A 17,549-nucleotide genomic window follows, 5' to 3' on the forward strand; every position below is an offset into this window, starting at 1 on the left:
CTGGTAGTTTTGCCTTGTTAAATTTAATAGCAGCTTGTAAACACCGTATTCTATGTTTTCAACTGAACCAAAGGTCACAAATCTAGCTTTTCTAGTTCTCTTTATGATGTAATATATGAATGATTTACAACAAACTTCAAGGCAAACTCTTTGATGAAAAATGACCATTATCAGAGTGCTGGATGATTTCATTTGTTTCCAGAAGAGGAGCCACCTATTTGTCCCCTATGTGAAGAGGTGAGGAAGAAATAGTATGATAACACCTTTCAGATTTCATCATGCCGCCCAATCTTTTGTTTCTGTGATTGGTGCTTGATATCACACATTCAGTACCATTTAACCCCTTCATGACCAGGGGATTTTTCGTTTTTCCGTGTTCGTTTTTCGCTCCCCTCCTTCCCAGAGCCATAACTTTTTTTATTTTTCCGTCAATTTGGCCATGTGAGGGCTTATTTTTTGCGGGACGAGTTGTACTTTTGAACGACATCATTGGTTTTAGCATGTCGTGTACTAGAAAACGGGAAAAAAATTCCAAGTGCGGTGAAATTGCAAAAAAAGTGCAATCCCACATTGGTTTTTTGTTTGGCTTTTTTGCTAGGTTCACTAAATGCTAAAAATGACCTGCCATTATGATTCTCCAGGTCAGTACGAGTTCATAGACACCAAACATGACTAGGTTATTTTTTATCTAAGTGGTGAAAAAAAATTCCAAACTTTGCTAAAAAAAAAAAAATAAAAATTGCGCCATTTTCCGATACTCGTAGCGTCTCCATTTTTCGTGATCTGGGGTCGGTTGAGGGCTTATTTTTTGCGTGCCGAGATGACGTTTTTAATGATAGCATTTCGGTGCAGATACGTTCTTTTGATCGCCCGTTATTGCATTTTAATGCAATGTCGCGGCGACCAAAAAAACGTAATTCTGGCGTTTCGAGTTTTTTTCCCGCTACGCTGTTTAGCGATCAGGTTAATACTTTTTTTTATTTGATAGATCGGGCGATTCTGAGCGCGGCGATACCAAATATGTGTAGATTTGATATTTTTTTTATTGATTTATTTTGATTGGGGCGAAAGGGGGGTGATTTAAACTTTTATGTTTTTTTTATTTTTTTCACATTTTTTTTAACTTTTTTTTTTAACTTTTGCCATGCTTCAATAGCCTCCATGGGAGGCTAGAAGCAGGCACAGCACGATCGGCTCTGCTACATAGCAGCGATCTGCTGATCGCTGCTATGTAGCAGAATTGCACGTGTGCTGTGAGCGCCGACCACAGGGTGGCGCTCACAGCGACGGGCAATCAGTAACCATAGAGGTCTCAAGGACCTCTATGGCTACAATGGAGACGCATCGCCGACCCCCGGACATGTGACGGGGGTCGGCGATGACGTCATTTCCGGCCGCCCGGCCGGAAGCGGTAGTTAAATGCCGCTGTCTGCGTTTGACAGCGGCATTTAACTAGTTAATAGGTGCGGGCAGATCGCGATTCTGCCCGCGCCTATTACGGGCACATGTCAGCTGTTCAAAACAGCTGACATGTCCCGGCTTTGGTGCGGGCTCACCGCGGAGCCCTGCATCAAAGCAGGGGAGCCGGCATCGGACGGTATAGTACGTCCGATGCCGGTAAGGGGTTAAGCTAAAGAGGCTGGTGCTTGTCTAGGAACAATCCTGGGGAGGCAGAGGTTAGTTGAAAGCTATGTCACACCCAGAGCACTTAACACCTAATTTGCATATGAATTAAATTGCTTATTTCAAGGGAATGCAGTAACAGATAGAAAATATAAAGGTCTTGATGGATTTACATTTCGGTGACCTGCATGCCCAAATATTCAATTTGTGGGTTTGTTATAACTGGCAGATTCCCTTTAAAGGCTAAGCACTTGTTTCCATTTTTTAAACTCTGCTGATACATGAGATCTAGTGAAGACTGCAGCTTCATATAGACATATGCATAAACCTAGACAAGTATTTTGTCCTGATGAAGAGGTCCTGCGTTGACCTCGAAATGCGTTGACGCTGTAAACCTACTAAAGTAAAGTTTTCAAGGAAAATATTTGTTTCATGAATTTATCAGCAACGCATCAAGTGACACTTCACCCGGATATGTTCTCTGTCTAAGTCCTTTGGACTTGTCCTGCAGCAGTTGATATATGTGATTGTAACATGTTGCTTAGGCTACTTTCACACTAGCGTCGTACGACGCACGACGCAACGCGTCGTGGTGACGTACCTACGCATGCTGTGAAAGCGCAGCACAATCGGGGCAGCGGATGCAGTTTTACAACGCATCCGCTGCCCCATTGTGAGCTCCGGGGAGGAGGGGTCGGAGTTCCGGCCACGCATGCGCGGTCGGAAATGGCAGACACAACGCACCAAAAAACGTTACATGCAACGTTCTTTGGGGCCGACAGTCCTCCACAATACGATGCAACCGTCACACGATGGTTGCGACGTGTGGCAATGCGTCGCAATGCGTCGCTAATACAAGCCAATAGAGAAAAAACGCATCCTGCAGGCAACTTTGCAGGATGCGTTTTTTCTTCAAAATGACGCATTGCGACGTGCGTCGTACGACGCTAGTGTGAAAGTAGCCTTAGGTGCAACACTACCAGGTGAGCAGATCCATGTTTGGTCTCTAGGCTTGTTTTACAGTTAAAACCCCATTTTGCACTCTGTTATTTCCCAGTTTTCCACATTGCTAGATGTATGCTATAGACATAGGACAAAACATAATAATACAAAAAAAAGTTGAAGTCCCCAACAGTGATCTATAATAAGTTTGTAAATAAATGACTGTGAAATAATGCTGGAAAAAATGCAATAAAAATATTTGTAAAATACAACATTTATTAAATAACACCCAATAAACAGTACACATGTACAGTACATAAAATAAAAGAACTAGAAAAGCACACCCAACTACTGATATAAATATGGTATAAATATACATGTTTGGGTGCTTAGTATCCAGTCAATTTCACAATTTATTTTTAACCAATACATTTGTTTTACATTTTCAGAAAATTTTGAACACACAAAGGGTCAAACAAAGCCCACAAATACATACAATAACAAAATACGATAGGAACCTGTACACACTCTACTTGTACTCATTAAAATATAACTTCTTCACCATCCCACAGTGACATTATGGGAACTCCGGGGTTGAAGCATGATTACATAATCCCAATAATGTAAGTTTTATAGGGTCAAATAAGATTTACATCTTCAGTGGAAAGGGGCTGACCTCTGACTATCAAGCCATGGATCCCATATACCCTGAATTCTCTTTTAAGCTGAGATGGAATGAGCCAATGCCAGTTCATATTGGCAGTGTATATAAATTTTCTCAATCACCTCTTTTGTGGATGGTGAACTCGTCCCCCTCCACCTAACCACCAGAGCTAACCTGGCTGCTATAAAAATATGCGAGAAAGAACCTCTAAGCACCTGAGATATTTTATCTATTCCATTGTATTGTAAAACCACTTTTCTCAGCTGTTTGAGCATTTTTTTCCTCTCCAGGTTTTGAAAAATGCCTGGTCGGTAAGAAGATAATGCACGGGACTTCTTTGAAGCGGTTCCTGATGAAAATTGGCTCCAAGGTATCCAAACCAAAAGCTGCTAAAAACACTTCAGGAAAAAAAACTATGCCAAAATACTTCAATAACTCTTTAAAACCGCACCTGGAATAAAAAAAAACTAAAAAAAATACCTAGAGACAGAGCATTGCCTGAAGCATTTTCCACTAGAAAACTTTCAATTTTGACCAGCTCAAAAAAGCTTTGCATATATGCTAATTATCTTAACTCATTAAAAAAGAACAAACATCAAAAAGTGCACTCTACTATTCATAGTACACAGTCTATAATAGCAAAATCATCATTGCCATGGGCTGAATGATATACACACACACAGTTGTAAATCATTATATAGTGAAATGTGTTGAGAACAATAAAACCTAAAAATTATCAACGTAAATCACAACTAATATCCCACAGAGGTCTGGAGTTGGAGTGATGCTCAAAATCAAAGTGGAAAATTAAGTTACAGGTTGATCCAACTTCAGTGTAAATGCCTCAAGACAAGAAAATGATGCTCAGTAGTGTGTGTGGCCTCCACATGCCTGTATGACCTCACTACAACACCTAGGCATGCTCCTGATGAGGGGGTGGATGGTCTCCTGAGAAATCCTTCCAGACCTGGACTAAAGCATCCGCCAACTCCTGCACAGTCTGTGGTACAACGTGACATTGGTAGATGGTGCGAGACATGATGTCCCAGATATGTTCCATCGGATTCAGGTCTGGGGAAGGGGCGGGCCAGTCCATAGCTTCAATGCCTTCATCTTGCAGGAACTGCTGACACACTACAGCCATGTGAGGTCTGGCATTGTCCTGCATTAGGAGGAACCCAGGGCCAACCGCACCAGCACATGGTCTCACAAGGGGTCTGAGGATCTCATCTCGGTACCTAATGGCAGTCAGACTACCTCTGGTGATCACATGGAGGGCTGTGCAGCCCTCCAAATAAATACCACCCTACACCATTACTGACCCACTGCCAAACCGGTCATGCTGAAGGATATTGCAGGCAGCAGATTACTCTCCATGGCGTCTTCAGACTCTGTCACGTCTGTCACATGTGCTCAGTGTGAACCTGCTTTCATCTGTGAAGAGCACAGGGCGCCAGTGGGGAATTTGCCAATCCTGGTGTTCTGTGGCAAATGTCAAGCGTCCTGCATGGTGTTGGCTGTGAGCACAACCCCCATCTGTGGACGTTGGGCACTCAGACCATCTTCATGGAGTTGGTTTCTAACCGTTTGTGCAGACACATGCACATTTGTGGCTTGCTGGAGGTCATTTTGCAGGGTTTTAGCAGTGCTCCTGTGTTCCTCCTTGCACAAAGGCTGAGATAGCGGTCCTGCTGCTGGGTTGTTGCCCTTCTACGGCCCCTTCCACGTCTCCTGGTGTATTGGCCTGTCTCCTGGTAGCGTCTCCAGCTTTTGGACACTACGTTTACAGACACAGCAAACCTTCTTGCCACAGCTCGCATTGATGTGCCATCATGGATGAGCTGCACTACCTGAGCCACTTGTGTGGGTTGTAGAGTCCGTCTCATGCTACCATGAGTGTGAAAGCACAACCAACATTCAAAAGTGACCAAAGCATCAGCCAGAAAGCATTGGTACTGAGATGTAGTCTTTATTGAGTGTGTCTTGATAATTGCCAATAATTTCCATCTGTTGTCTTTTCCATTTGCACAACAGCATATGAAATTGATTGTCAAACAGTGTTGCTTCCAAAGTGGACAGTTTGATTTAACAGAAGTTTGATTTACTTGGAGTTGTATTGTGTTGTTTAAGTGTTCCCTTTATTTTTTTGAGCAGTGTATATATACAGTTCTGGCAAAAATTAAGAGACCACTGCAAAATGTTCAGTTTGTCTGATTTTTCTCTTTATAGGTATATTTTTGAATAAAATTTTAATTGTTCTTTTATTTTGTAAACTACTGACAACATGTCTCCGAAGTACCAAGCAATAAATTTTGCATTTACGGTATTTTCTGAAAATAAGAAATGGTAAAAATAGCAAAAAATCCATTGCTTGCAGACCTCAAATAATGCAAAACAAACAAGTTCATAAACATTTAAAAACAGGAATACTAATGTTTTAACTCAGGAAGAGTTCAGAAATCAATATTTTGTGGAATAACCACGATTTTTAATCATAAATTTCATGCCTCTTGGCATGCTTTCCACCAGTCTTTCACACTGCTTTTGGGTGACTCCTGGTACAAAAATGTAAGCAGTTCTTCTTTGTTTGATGGCTTGTGACTATCCATCTTCCTCTTGATTACATTCCAAAGGTTTTAAATGGGGTTCAGGTCTGGAGATTGGGCTGGCCATGACGGGGATTTGATGTGGTGGTCCTTCATCCACACATTGATTGACCTAGCTGTCTGGCATGGCTCATTGTCCTGCTGAAAAAAACAGTCCTCAGAGTTGGGGAACATTGCCTGAGCAGAGGGAATCAACTGTTTTTTTCCAGGATAACCTTGTATGCGGCTTGATTCATAAGTCCTTCGCAAAGATTAACCTGCCCAATTCCAGCCTTGCTAAAGCATCCCCAGATCATCACTGATCCTCCACCAAATTTCACAGTGGGTGCAAGACACTGTGGCTTGTACGCCTCTCCAGGTCTCCGTCTAACCAGGTCTCCGTCTTACCCTGGTTACCATCCTAAAAGTAAAAAAAACAAACACTACATACTTACCTACAGCCGTCTGTCCTCCAGCGCTGTGCTCTGCACTCCTCCTGTACTGGCTGTGAGCGTCGGTCAGCCGGAAAGCACAGCGGTGACGTCACCACTCTGCTTTCCGGCCGCTGTGCTCACACAGACAGTACAGGAGGAGTGCAGAGCACAGCGCTGGAGGACAGACAGCGGTAGGTAAGTATGTACTGTTTGTTTTTTTTACTTTTAGGATGGTAACCAGGGTAAACATCGGGTTACTAAGCGCGGACCTGCGCTTAGTTACCCGATGTTTACCCTGGTTACCGGCATCGTTGGTCGCTGGAGAGCGGTCTGTGTGACAGCTCTCCAGCGACCAAACAGCGACGCTGCAGCGATCCGGATAGTTGTCGGTATCGCTGCAGCGTCGCTAAGTGTGACGGTACCTTTAGACATTTTAAGGATGGAGGCAACTTGACGCTCACTATGTCCCTCTGCTAGTAAAGCCAGAATTGAGCCCTTCTTTTCCTCACTCAAGACTTTTCTTTTCAACTTCTTTGGCATGGTTAAAAGTAATTTTTTCATTCCTATTACTTTTGGGATATTACTAGCACTTGTTTTGCCATCCAGCATGTCCTATTGCAAGAGGACTGTGAACACCACAGCAGGGTTTTTTTTTATACTTTCCTTTGTTAAATAAGATTTGGTTCAGGTAACCACCTAATCAGAAGCACATTAAGTAGAATGAGGTGTACTCTGGCTGGAATTCAACTGATACTGGAATGGAATGGCTGTCAGACATGTAGAGAAGCTGATTTTTATAAAACTGTGCAGTGGTATCTTAATTTTTGCCAGAGATATATATATATATATATATATATATATATATATATATATATATACAGGTCCTTCTCAAAAAATTAGCATATAGTGTTAAATTTCATTATTTACCATAATGTAATGATTACAATTAAACTTTCATATATTATAGATTCATTATCCACCAACTGAAATTTGTCAGGTCTTTTATTGTTTTAATACTGATGATTTTGGCATACAACTCCTGATAACCCAAAAAACCTGTCTCAATAAATTAGCATATCAAGAAAAGGTTCTCTAAACGACCTATTACCCTAATCTTCTGAATCAACTAATTAACTCTAAACACATGCAAAAGATACCTGAGGCTTTTATAAACTCCCTGCCTGGTTCATTACTCAAAACCCCCATCATGGGTAAGACTAGCGACCTGACAGATGTCAAGAAGGCCATCATTGACACCCTCAAGCAAGAGGGTAAGACCCAGAAAGAAATTTCTCAACAAATAGGCTGTTCCCAGAGTGCTGTATCAAGGCACCTCAATGGTAAGTCTGTTGGAAGGAAACAATGTGGCAGAAAACGCTGTACAACGAGAAGAGGAGACCGGACCCTGAGGAAGATTGTGGAGAAGGACCGATTCCAGACCTTGGGGAACCTGAGGAAGCAGTGGACTGAGTCTGGTGTGGAAACATCCAGAGCCACCGTGCACAGGCGTGTGCAGGAAATGGGCTACAGGTGCCGCGTTCCCCAGGTAAAGCCACTTTTGAGCTACAGAGAAGCAGCACTGGACTGTTGCTAAGTGGTCCCAAGTACTTTTTTCTGATGAAAGCAAATTTTGCATGTCATTCGGAAATCAAGGTGCCAGAGTCTGGAGGAAGACTGGGGAGAAGGAAACGCCAAAATGCCTGAAGTCCAGTGTCAAGTACCCACAGTCAGTGATGGTGTGGGGTGCCATGTCAGCTGCTGGTGTTGGTCCACTGTGTTTCATCAAGGGCAGGGTCAATGCAGCTAGCTATCAGGAGATTTTGGAGCACTTCATGCTTCCATCGGCTGAAATGCTTTATGGAGATGAAGATTTCATTTTTCAGCACGACCTGGCACCTGCTCACAGTGCCAAAACCACTGGTAAATGGTTTACTGACCATGGTATTACTGTGCTCAATTGGCCTGCCAACTCTCCTGACCTGAACCCCATAGAGAATCTGTGGGATATTGTGAAGAGAAAGTTGAGAGACGCAAGACCCAACACTCTGGATGAGCTTAAGGCCGCTATTGAAGCATCCTGGGCCTCCATAACATCTCAGCAGTGTCACAGGCTGATTGCCTCCATGCCACGCCGCATTGAAGCAGTCATTTCTGCCAAAGGATTCCCGACCAAGTATTGAGTGCATAACTGAACATTATTATTTGTTGTTTTTTTTGTTTGTTATTAAAAAACACTTTTATTTGATTGGATGGGTGAAATATGCTAATTTATTGAGACAGGTTTTTTGGGTTATCAGGAGTTGTATGCCAAAATCATCAGTATTAAAACAATAAAAGACCTGACAAATTTCAGTTGGTGGATAATGAATCTATAATATATGAAAGTTTAATTGTAATCATTACATTATGGTAAATAATGAAATTTAACACTATATGCTAATTTTTTGAGAAGGACCTATATACACACATACTTTCACTGTATATGTATACTTTATATATACAGTACAGATCAAAAGTTTGGACACACCTTCTCATTTAAAGATTTTTCTGTATTTTTATGACTATGAAAATTGTAAATTCACACTGAAGGCATCAAAACTATGAATTAACATATGTGGAATTATATACTTAACTAAAAAGTGGGAAACAACTGAAATTATGTCTTATATTCTAGGTTCTTTCAAAGTAGCCACCTTTTGCTTTGATGACTGCTTTGCACACTCTTGGCATTCTCTTGATGAGCTTCAAGAGGTAGTCACAGAAATGGTTTTCACTTTACAGGTGTGCCCTGTAAAGTGGGATTTCTTGCCTTATAAATGGGGTTGGGACCATCAGTTGTGTTGAGCAGAAGTCTGGTGGATACACAGCTGATAGTCCTACTGAATAGACTGTTAGAATTTGTAAAATAAGGCTCTGCCTGCTTTTTGGGGACAATCGTATATTATTATAAAACTGTTTAGTAACAAATATTGAACTAGTTAGGGGGAATGTTAACATTAAAACCATATATGACGACACAATATTTATTCTTAATAAACCAGACATATTTTTTCGGTTGGCCCAGGGACATGAGCTAGTGTTCATGTGAGACTGAATGCTGACTCTTATTGTCAATTGAACTAATGTTCAATGGCTGCCATTTGTGGAATGGTTGCTGATTAGCTATTGTATCTGTCCTAGTATTGCAGTCCTAGTATTGTTCTATAATCATTGGGAAACAAAGGCACGGGATAAATGAACAATGTTTGTTAATATTTTGATGACCCATTGGTCCTCTGCAAATATGGAGGACAATCTATGCATGTTGTTTCAACACTCCAGCAGTGAGGGATGTCCTCCTTCCACCTTCCCTCAAGCCTGTGGAAGAAATCCTAAATAAGAGTTGTGAACTAAAAAAAAAGAAGGATCTATCTGTGTTTAGAGAGACTGTACATTACTGTAGCCATGGCATCATGGCTCCAACTGAAGAAATAGAGAGCTGCTTCATTGCCCATCATTGAACCCTCAAAGACGTTTAGAGAATCCAGGTTGGCACAATCAAGTCATCTGGCATCGTACATCGATGGACTGTCAGCTTCCTAAGCTTGTTGTTACCTCTTCTTGGTAGGTGCCCAACAAAAACGGGGTGGCACTGCAGGGGGTAGTTGGCCCTGGAAACCACAAAGTGGCAGCTGCTCTAATCCCATCTAGCCAGCGGAAAGGTTAAGACTCTGTAATGTGAACCATCTTAAGTATTTGCTGGGACTGTTCTATATGCTATTGTTTGCTGGTGGTTCAATAAATTATTGTAACACTGTTTTACCCTCAACCTATGTTGTCTGAGTATTATTACATCAACTGTAAAAGGAGAGCAGACATTTGGTGAACCCTGGTCTATACGGTTTCGGCTAGCGGACTAGAGCACCCGCTGTCTTCACACCATAATACTAGAAAAGGTGTTGATTTTAATGTGCATGCAGAACTGTTAGGCCATGTTCACACAGTGCGTTTTTTACTGCGGAACCGCAGCGGTTTTGCCGCTGCGGTTCCGCAGCTGTTTTCCATGCAGGGTACATAACAATGTAACCCTATAGAAAACAGTCACTGCTGTGCACATGATCCGTAATTTCGTTTAAAAAGCCGCGCAGAATAGCTGCGGCAAAAAAGAAGGAGCATGTCACTTCTTTTTCCTGAACCGCAGCGGTTCTGCACCCATAGACCTCCATTGTGAGGTCAAAATCGCAGTAAAACCCGCAGATCAAAAATATATCTGCGTGTTTTACTGCGATTTGATGTGCAGAACCGCTGCAGCAGGAAGTGCGGGGGAGCGGGCGGAAGTGCGTGGGTGGAGTGTGGCTGCCCCCCCGTGCTCCGATCCCGCCCCCCCGTGCTCCGATGCCCCCCCCATGCTCCGATGCCCCCCCCAGTGCTCCGATGCCCCCCCGTGCCCTAATCTCCCCCCCTTATACTTACCCGGTGTCCGTCCGGCCGTCTTCTCCCTGGGCGCCGCCATCTTGCAAAATGGCGGGCGCATGCGCAGTGCGCCCGCCGAATCTGCCGGCCAGCAGATTCGCTCCAAAGTGCATTTTGATCACTGAGATAGGTTATATCTCAGTGATCAAAATAAAAAAATAGTAAATGACACCCCCCCCACTTTGTCACCCCCATTGGTAGGGACAATAAAAAAATTAAGATTTTTTTTTTTTCACTAAGGTTAGAATAGGGGTAGGGTTAGGGGTAGGGTTAGGGGTAGGGTTAGGGTTAGGGTTAGGGGTAGGGTTAGGGTTAGGGTTAGGGTTAGGGGTAGGGTTAGGGTTAGGGGTAGGGTTAGGGTTAGGGGTAGGGTTAGGGGTAGGGGTAGGGTTAGGGTATTTTCAGCCATTTTAGCCCTAAAAAGCTTCCTAGGAAACACACAGTCTCTGCATAGAAAACTGCATAAAAAAAGGATAAAAAAACGCATCAAAAAACGCATCAAAAAACGACAAAAAAGGACCAAAAAAAGGACCTGCGTTTTCTGCCAAGAGCTGCAGTTTTTTTAAAAAAACTGTCCTGAAAAAAAAAGGATGGAAATCCTGAACGTGTGAACATACCCTTACAGATTGACAAAACTCAAGAAAAAACAGAATGAGCAAATACCCTGCAGTAAATAAATAAACAGCAACAGTGCATGAAAATAAAACAGAGTCCGTCATTGGTGCGGGCTTCAGCGTTGAGCTTGCGCCTTTTCCGGCACATGACAGTTGATCTGATCAGCTGACGTGTCCCTGGAATAGCCACGGGTGTAATAACGATACACCTGCAGGTGTTAACATGTTAAATACCAGTGACAAACTCTGACAGCGGCATTTATCATGCCCGCAAAGGAAGCGCATCATTACCTCCTCCAATTGGCGCCCGTGTCACTTGACCATGGGTCACTGATGGGTTGGCATGACAACCCGGGGACAGCAGGAGACCCCTGTGATTGTCATAGCCAGATAACTATGAGCGCCGCCTAGTCGTCGGCACTCATAGCAAGTGAGGTTTTCTGCAACATGCAGGCAACCTGATCACCAACTTCTGAGAGACAGAATCTAAAAAAATTCAGAAAATCACATATGATTTTTACATAATCCATTTGCATTTTATTGCATGAAATAAGTATTTGATACAATAGAAAAACAGAACTTAATATTTGGTATAGAAACCTTTGTTTGCAGTTGCAGAGGTCAGACGTTTCCTGTAGTTCTTGACCAACTTTGCACGAACTGCATGAGATAAATATAGGCCATAACAAGAGCCATTGATTCTAATTTGCAGTAGAAAAAAAACCCTGTGGAAGGGCCCTGTGCAGAACATGTAACAGGGACACTCCAAAACTGAGCAATACAAGAGAAAAGCGGAGCACTACGTCCAAAGAGTAATATTAAAAAGGTAGAGCCCCCTGAGGAAGCCAATGCGAAACGCGCATTGATGCTTTGTGGCATGTCAACCTATACATTCTATGATGGGTAAGAGCCTGTATGGCACCGTGGGGGTCGCATTGGATTGGGGCGGGACTTTTCCCAGATACTGTTTTACCTCCAAATACTACATACCATCCCACTGCCTCACAATGTCTCTCAGGTTCTAAATAGTGCTATGCACTTTATTATGTAACTACCTGACACAATAGAGCTGTACATGCCATTATATACCTGATCTCATCTCTATAATAAATAAACTTATACTTTTTTATTATTACTCTTTGGATGTAGTGCTCCATTTTTCTCTTGTATTGCACACTCTGCAGCAGGGATTTTGGCCCACTCCTCCATAAAGATCTTTTCCAGATCTTTCAGGTTTTGCAGATGTTGATGGGCAACATTGAGTTTTAGCTCCCTCCAAAGATTTTCAACTGGGTTCAGGTCTGGAGACTGGCTAGGCGACTCTAGCACCTTGGAGATTCAAAGACTGGGGGACAAAAGAGAGCAAAATAGGGCCTTAACTGGTAACAACGGGGTAAAAGAGGAAAGTGAATCTGCTCACCTGGTGAAGTTGCACCTAAGCAACGTGTAATTCACATAAATCAGCTGCTGCAGGAGACAATTTCAAATGGAATTAAGCAAAAGGAATCCGGGTGAAGTGTCACTTGATGCACTGCTGATAGAAACTGCCAAACAGATGGTATACTTGAAAACCTTATCTAATAGATTTAATAGGTTTTAGAGTCAACGTGTTTTGAGGTCAATGCAGGACCTCTTCTTCAGGACAAAAATCTAATGGAAGCTTGTCAGAAATTATTGTCTTATATGAGGTCTTTAAATAAAAAAAACAACCCTGCCAAACAGGGCACATGACAATATCAAAATTTACCAAACCACAATAAAAAAAACATTGAAATCCAGCATAAAGAGAGTTTAAAAAACATCTGGGGTATTTATGATAAAATAAAAAATAAAAAGGAGAAACAAGAGATTGACAATGAAAAAGTGAATTCACAAACCAGGTTTCCTGTATTTGAAAAAATTAACATCAGTTAGGATCCGAACCAGTATAGCACTTGGTCTTTGGGATGACCAAATATAAGGTCTATTGTTGTGAGCCACTGGAGTGGCACTTAAATAAGTGACTGTAAAAGACATACACGGGAACATGTATAGAAAGAATGAACCCGAATGTGCCACCGATGGGAGAACATGTGGGAGGAGTGTGACATCCATACAATGTAAATGAGAATTTGACATGGTACGGAAAGGAAATAATCTGCAATTAATGTATTTACCAAAGGCCAGTGTGAAATCAGATTTTAGTTGAAAAGAACAGGACTGGTTATAAGAAAGTGTCAGGGATTTTGATAAGACCATTCAGAGTGAGAGTGTTTAATTTGTAAATCCATTAAATTTCCTTGCGGTTTAGTTGCTCAACCCGATTCTGAGTCTGCAAAGGAATTTCTTCTATGGGGAAAATCCTCAATTGTATTTCGCAACATGGCGTAATGCCGTGATAGCCCATATTTGAGAAAACCTTTTGAATATTGGACCGATGTGAGTTTATGGAGAGGTTGGGTGGTCCTACCAACATATAGTTTTTGATAGGAACAAATGATGGCATATGACAAAACTAGAGCTACAGAACATGGGGCTTTTAATGGAGAAAGTTACCCCAGTATCGGTAATATTTTTGTTAAAACCGGATCATTCAGCAGAATATGCCAATGGTTCTGAACAATTATTTGAATGCTTTTATGTCGGCTATTGAAAGTGGTGATAAAATTTAACTCAAAATTATTGTTACGTTGTTACTCTTTTTCTCTGCCTTCTTGATTGATGGGGGTTCCATCGCTTGGACTTTCAGCAACCATGCACGTTATCACCTATCGTATGCAAACTTGATATATGTTGCTAATGGTACAACCCCTCTAAGATTTTTATTAGATTAATTATTAAGAATTTAAACTACATAAGTAAGACCACACAGATAATAATGGGTATTTATTGTAGACTCTATAATATATACTCAATGTGCATACGGTATAAAGACTTTATGGAATACATGATATTCTAGTAAAGAAATGTTTTAGAATAATACAATGATCACATGACAGGACTGGCAGTGACTTTCAGGGAAGAGATGGCTGTCCTTGGGTTGATTCAATCAGGGTGTGTGAATGGTAAACTGTGTGGAGTATCGCGTCCTCACTTCTGTCTTCAGTGACTTTCTGATCATCGGTGTTCACTTTCTTCTTGTCTCTGATTATGTCTAGAGTGCAGCAGTGCAGGAATATGTACTGATCCTAGAAGGGGGAACACATATTCATATGATTAAAACTTTAAGAGTCTTTCCTGTTTTTATATAAATAAAACTTATCAAAAGTTCTACAACATCCTAATTTAGTTTCTGCAATAATTCTTCACTATTTTCATAATATTAGCTTGTTGTCAGTGAATGAGAACATTCTTCTTTGCATCTGGTGTTTGTTTTTGTCTGCAGCGCTGAAGTTCCGTCAGACAGTGCTGCTGCCAATAACTGAGCTCTATCAGAGTTGATAGCATTGAATGTTGCAAGACACTGTGCAGACTGAATATGCACAGATGGTGGAGAGGATGGTAACATTCAGTGGCAGCGTCAGCCAGCACCCTGTTAAAAAGTGCAGGAATAGTTTATTCTGCAAGAGCCAATTCAAAGGTTTCTTACGTAGATAACCGCCACTGAGAACCAAGTCTGTCAGGCGATAGGGAGGTTGGGTACAGCTAGGACCCATGTCGCCTGCATGATGATTAGGAGACAAAAAACTAAAGCAACCACTTTACTAGTGTAGTATTCCGCATGGTAGATAGTGGCCAATGGGCAGACTTCAGTGGAATCTACTTTGGTGGTCGAGATCTTCTACCAGTCACTCACTCATATTTTATGCAAGATGTTTGCATCAGAAAAAGTAAAATAAATATTTTAGGGGACAGTAATATTTCTATTTCTGCTTCACATTAGTCCATCCTCCATGCAATTGCAAGCAATCAATCCTATATTAAAAAAACGTTTTCACGTTAAAGTGGTTTTCCAACACTGCTCACTTTAACAGCAAGAAATTAGCAGTGTTGATGATGTTCCATCTGCACATAGCTGTTAGGATTGATGCGTAATGGATGGGACAGCTGCACTATACCTGACCAGGTATGGACTGTGGCTGAAATTCAGTCCTGGCGTTTGAAATCACACAGGTCCATGTTGTCCCCGTCCCCATGAACCAGATGGGATATATTACTAATATTACCCTGGATGGAGGAAAGCAAAATTTACTGCAAGACCAAGATTTCTAATGATACCCGTGGCCTGCTGGGGTAAGTAACTGAGTCAGCCACTTTGTACTCAGTCACAACTCTTAACAGTATGGGTATCTTGAGAACACGGATTCTGTTAACAATGTAGCAGACAAGGCAGCCCATGACCAGGCAGGCCCTTCTGGCATTTGCCAGAATTGCCATATGGCCAGTCCAGCCCTGTACTTGACAATGCATCTTGGCATACTTGTACAGACACGATGTTGTCTGCGGCACTCTCCTCCCAATGTGGAAATAAGTACCACCAGCCAACTTTTTTGAAATAAACATTTTTCTGAAAAGACTTTCAACCATTTTAATAGCAGTAATAACAATAAAACGTACCGCTGTTTGCACCATTAAGGGCCGATGCAAATGCATTTTATGGACTGTTCCACAAACGTCAACCTTTTTGTCACATTCCAGCTGATTAATAATACAATCAAGAGCTATGAAGATCCCAGATCTCCCAGTGCCAGTCCTAGAAAGAAGTCATATGTCAGACTACCAAATACGTGGCAACATGTGGCAGGGCAGATATAGTTTTATATATATTTTATATATTTTTTTAATTCTTCCTACCTGCAATGGACCACAGTGGGGCAGTTAGAAGAAATGTCTTTCTTGTATTGTCGGACCTCATGTACAAACTGCATTAGCACTTCTCTATCATCCATCTTACCACTCTGATGCCATTCAGTAAAATGGAACTGCCGAACTCGATGACTTGTGCAGTCCTTCAACTGAGATAAAAAAACACACTATATGTTATATTACAGAATATACAATATAAACTGACTAGAAAGTAGTAATACTAACACTATACGAAGATACTGTGCACTTACATTAGTCACCATAAAGTCTCTGGTAGTCCAGCTGTTGTAGATGTGTTCATGCATGAAAGTTACTATGATGCAACCAAATGTTTTGGCTTCAGGTTTTGGCCAGTATTCTTCACCTTTCCCCTAAAATATATACAAATGGAAGCAAGTCTTATACACAAATTAAAACCTACAATAAAAGTAACTTTTTTTACATTGCAAGGTGAGCGTCAAAACCTTTCTACACCTATACTAGAAAGGTTAAAAAAAAGTATTTGCAACAAAGGAAAAAAATAATGTAAAAAAATGTTCAATTCTGATGGGTGTATTTAATTACTGGTTGCTGTCTTCTGCCATTCCCATCGCTGCTCTGTTTCTCGCCTGCTCTTGTGACCACAGTTATAAATAGTGTTTGCTGTGTGACCGGAAGTTGCTTTCTCAATTTAAGTCTATGAGCTCAGAACGAAGCAGTCATACATTTATATTAAGAAAAAAAGTAACTGTCCATGGCAAGAAAGAGCTGCGTTGTCAAGATTGTGGAGTGGAGCGAGGCAGCGCTGAAAACGGCAGAAGACAGCAACTGATAAGTATTTGAATACACACACTGAACATACATTACTGATTGAGACCTAATGGTAAGATAATAATAATGCCAAAATGGTACTTTACAACCCAATATAGGACGGCCCTGGGATGATTAAGTCAAGTATTTGCATGACCTAAAATATTAATAATGGAGAATCCACATGTATCACCGTACCTGGTAATTTTCTTGCTTACTGGACAACATTACAATAGTGTTAACGCGCTGCTCCCAAATCATGTACCAGAAGTCTTTCATGGTCCCCGGTAATGGGTGTTGAGCAGCAATAAATTCTCTCTCAGATCTGTACCCCTGAAGAAGAAAAATAAAAGTTAAACGTGCAGTAATAGTAAAAAATGATGTGATATTTATAAGTTTTGATTCTACACAATCATCCTGGTTCGGGGGTGTAGCTATAGGGGATACAGAGGTAGAAGTTGCACTCAGTCTAGTTACTTAGGCTCCCCCTTCCACTCACTAAGATAACTATATTACGGTATATATGGCACATGGGGAGTGAGGGCTCTAATAAAGATTTCTCCCCCGGGGCCCAGGATCCTTCAACTATATCTCCTGCCATGTTCATAACCCACGTATTATTTATTATAAAAGTACAATATAAACTGGGCTATTATCTATC

At 41.5% G+C, this 17,549-nt stretch overlaps 1 protein-coding gene across 6 annotated transcripts in view; it reads right to left on the minus strand.

Moving 5' to 3' along the window:
* Positions 1 to 14,166: 14,166 nt before the first annotated feature.
* The window catches only part of LOC138648709 (uncharacterized), a 131,407-nt gene continuing 128,024 nt past the window's right edge, over positions 14,167 to 17,549 (minus strand). For all 6 annotated transcript variants that reach the window (XM_069738541.1, XM_069738540.1, XM_069738536.1 and 3 more), the window contains 5 exons: positions 17,087 to 17,221; positions 16,351 to 16,470; positions 16,088 to 16,248; positions 15,851 to 15,986; positions 14,167 to 14,481 (listed from right to left, as the gene is read on the minus strand). In XM_069738541.1, coding sequence (XP_069594642.1) covers positions 14,308 to 14,481; positions 15,851 to 15,986; positions 16,088 to 16,248; positions 16,351 to 16,470; positions 17,087 to 17,221 — 726 coding nt within the window. In that variant the 3' untranslated portion in view covers positions 14,167 to 14,307. The remainder of the gene's footprint in view (positions 14,482 to 15,850; positions 15,987 to 16,087; positions 16,249 to 16,350; positions 16,471 to 17,086; positions 17,222 to 17,549) is intronic.

Source organism: Ranitomeya imitator, chromosome 9 (genome assembly GCF_032444005.1).
Source record: "Ranitomeya imitator isolate aRanImi1 chromosome 9, aRanImi1.pri, whole genome shotgun sequence".
NCBI lineage: Eukaryota > Metazoa > Chordata > Amphibia > Anura > Dendrobatidae > Ranitomeya > Ranitomeya imitator.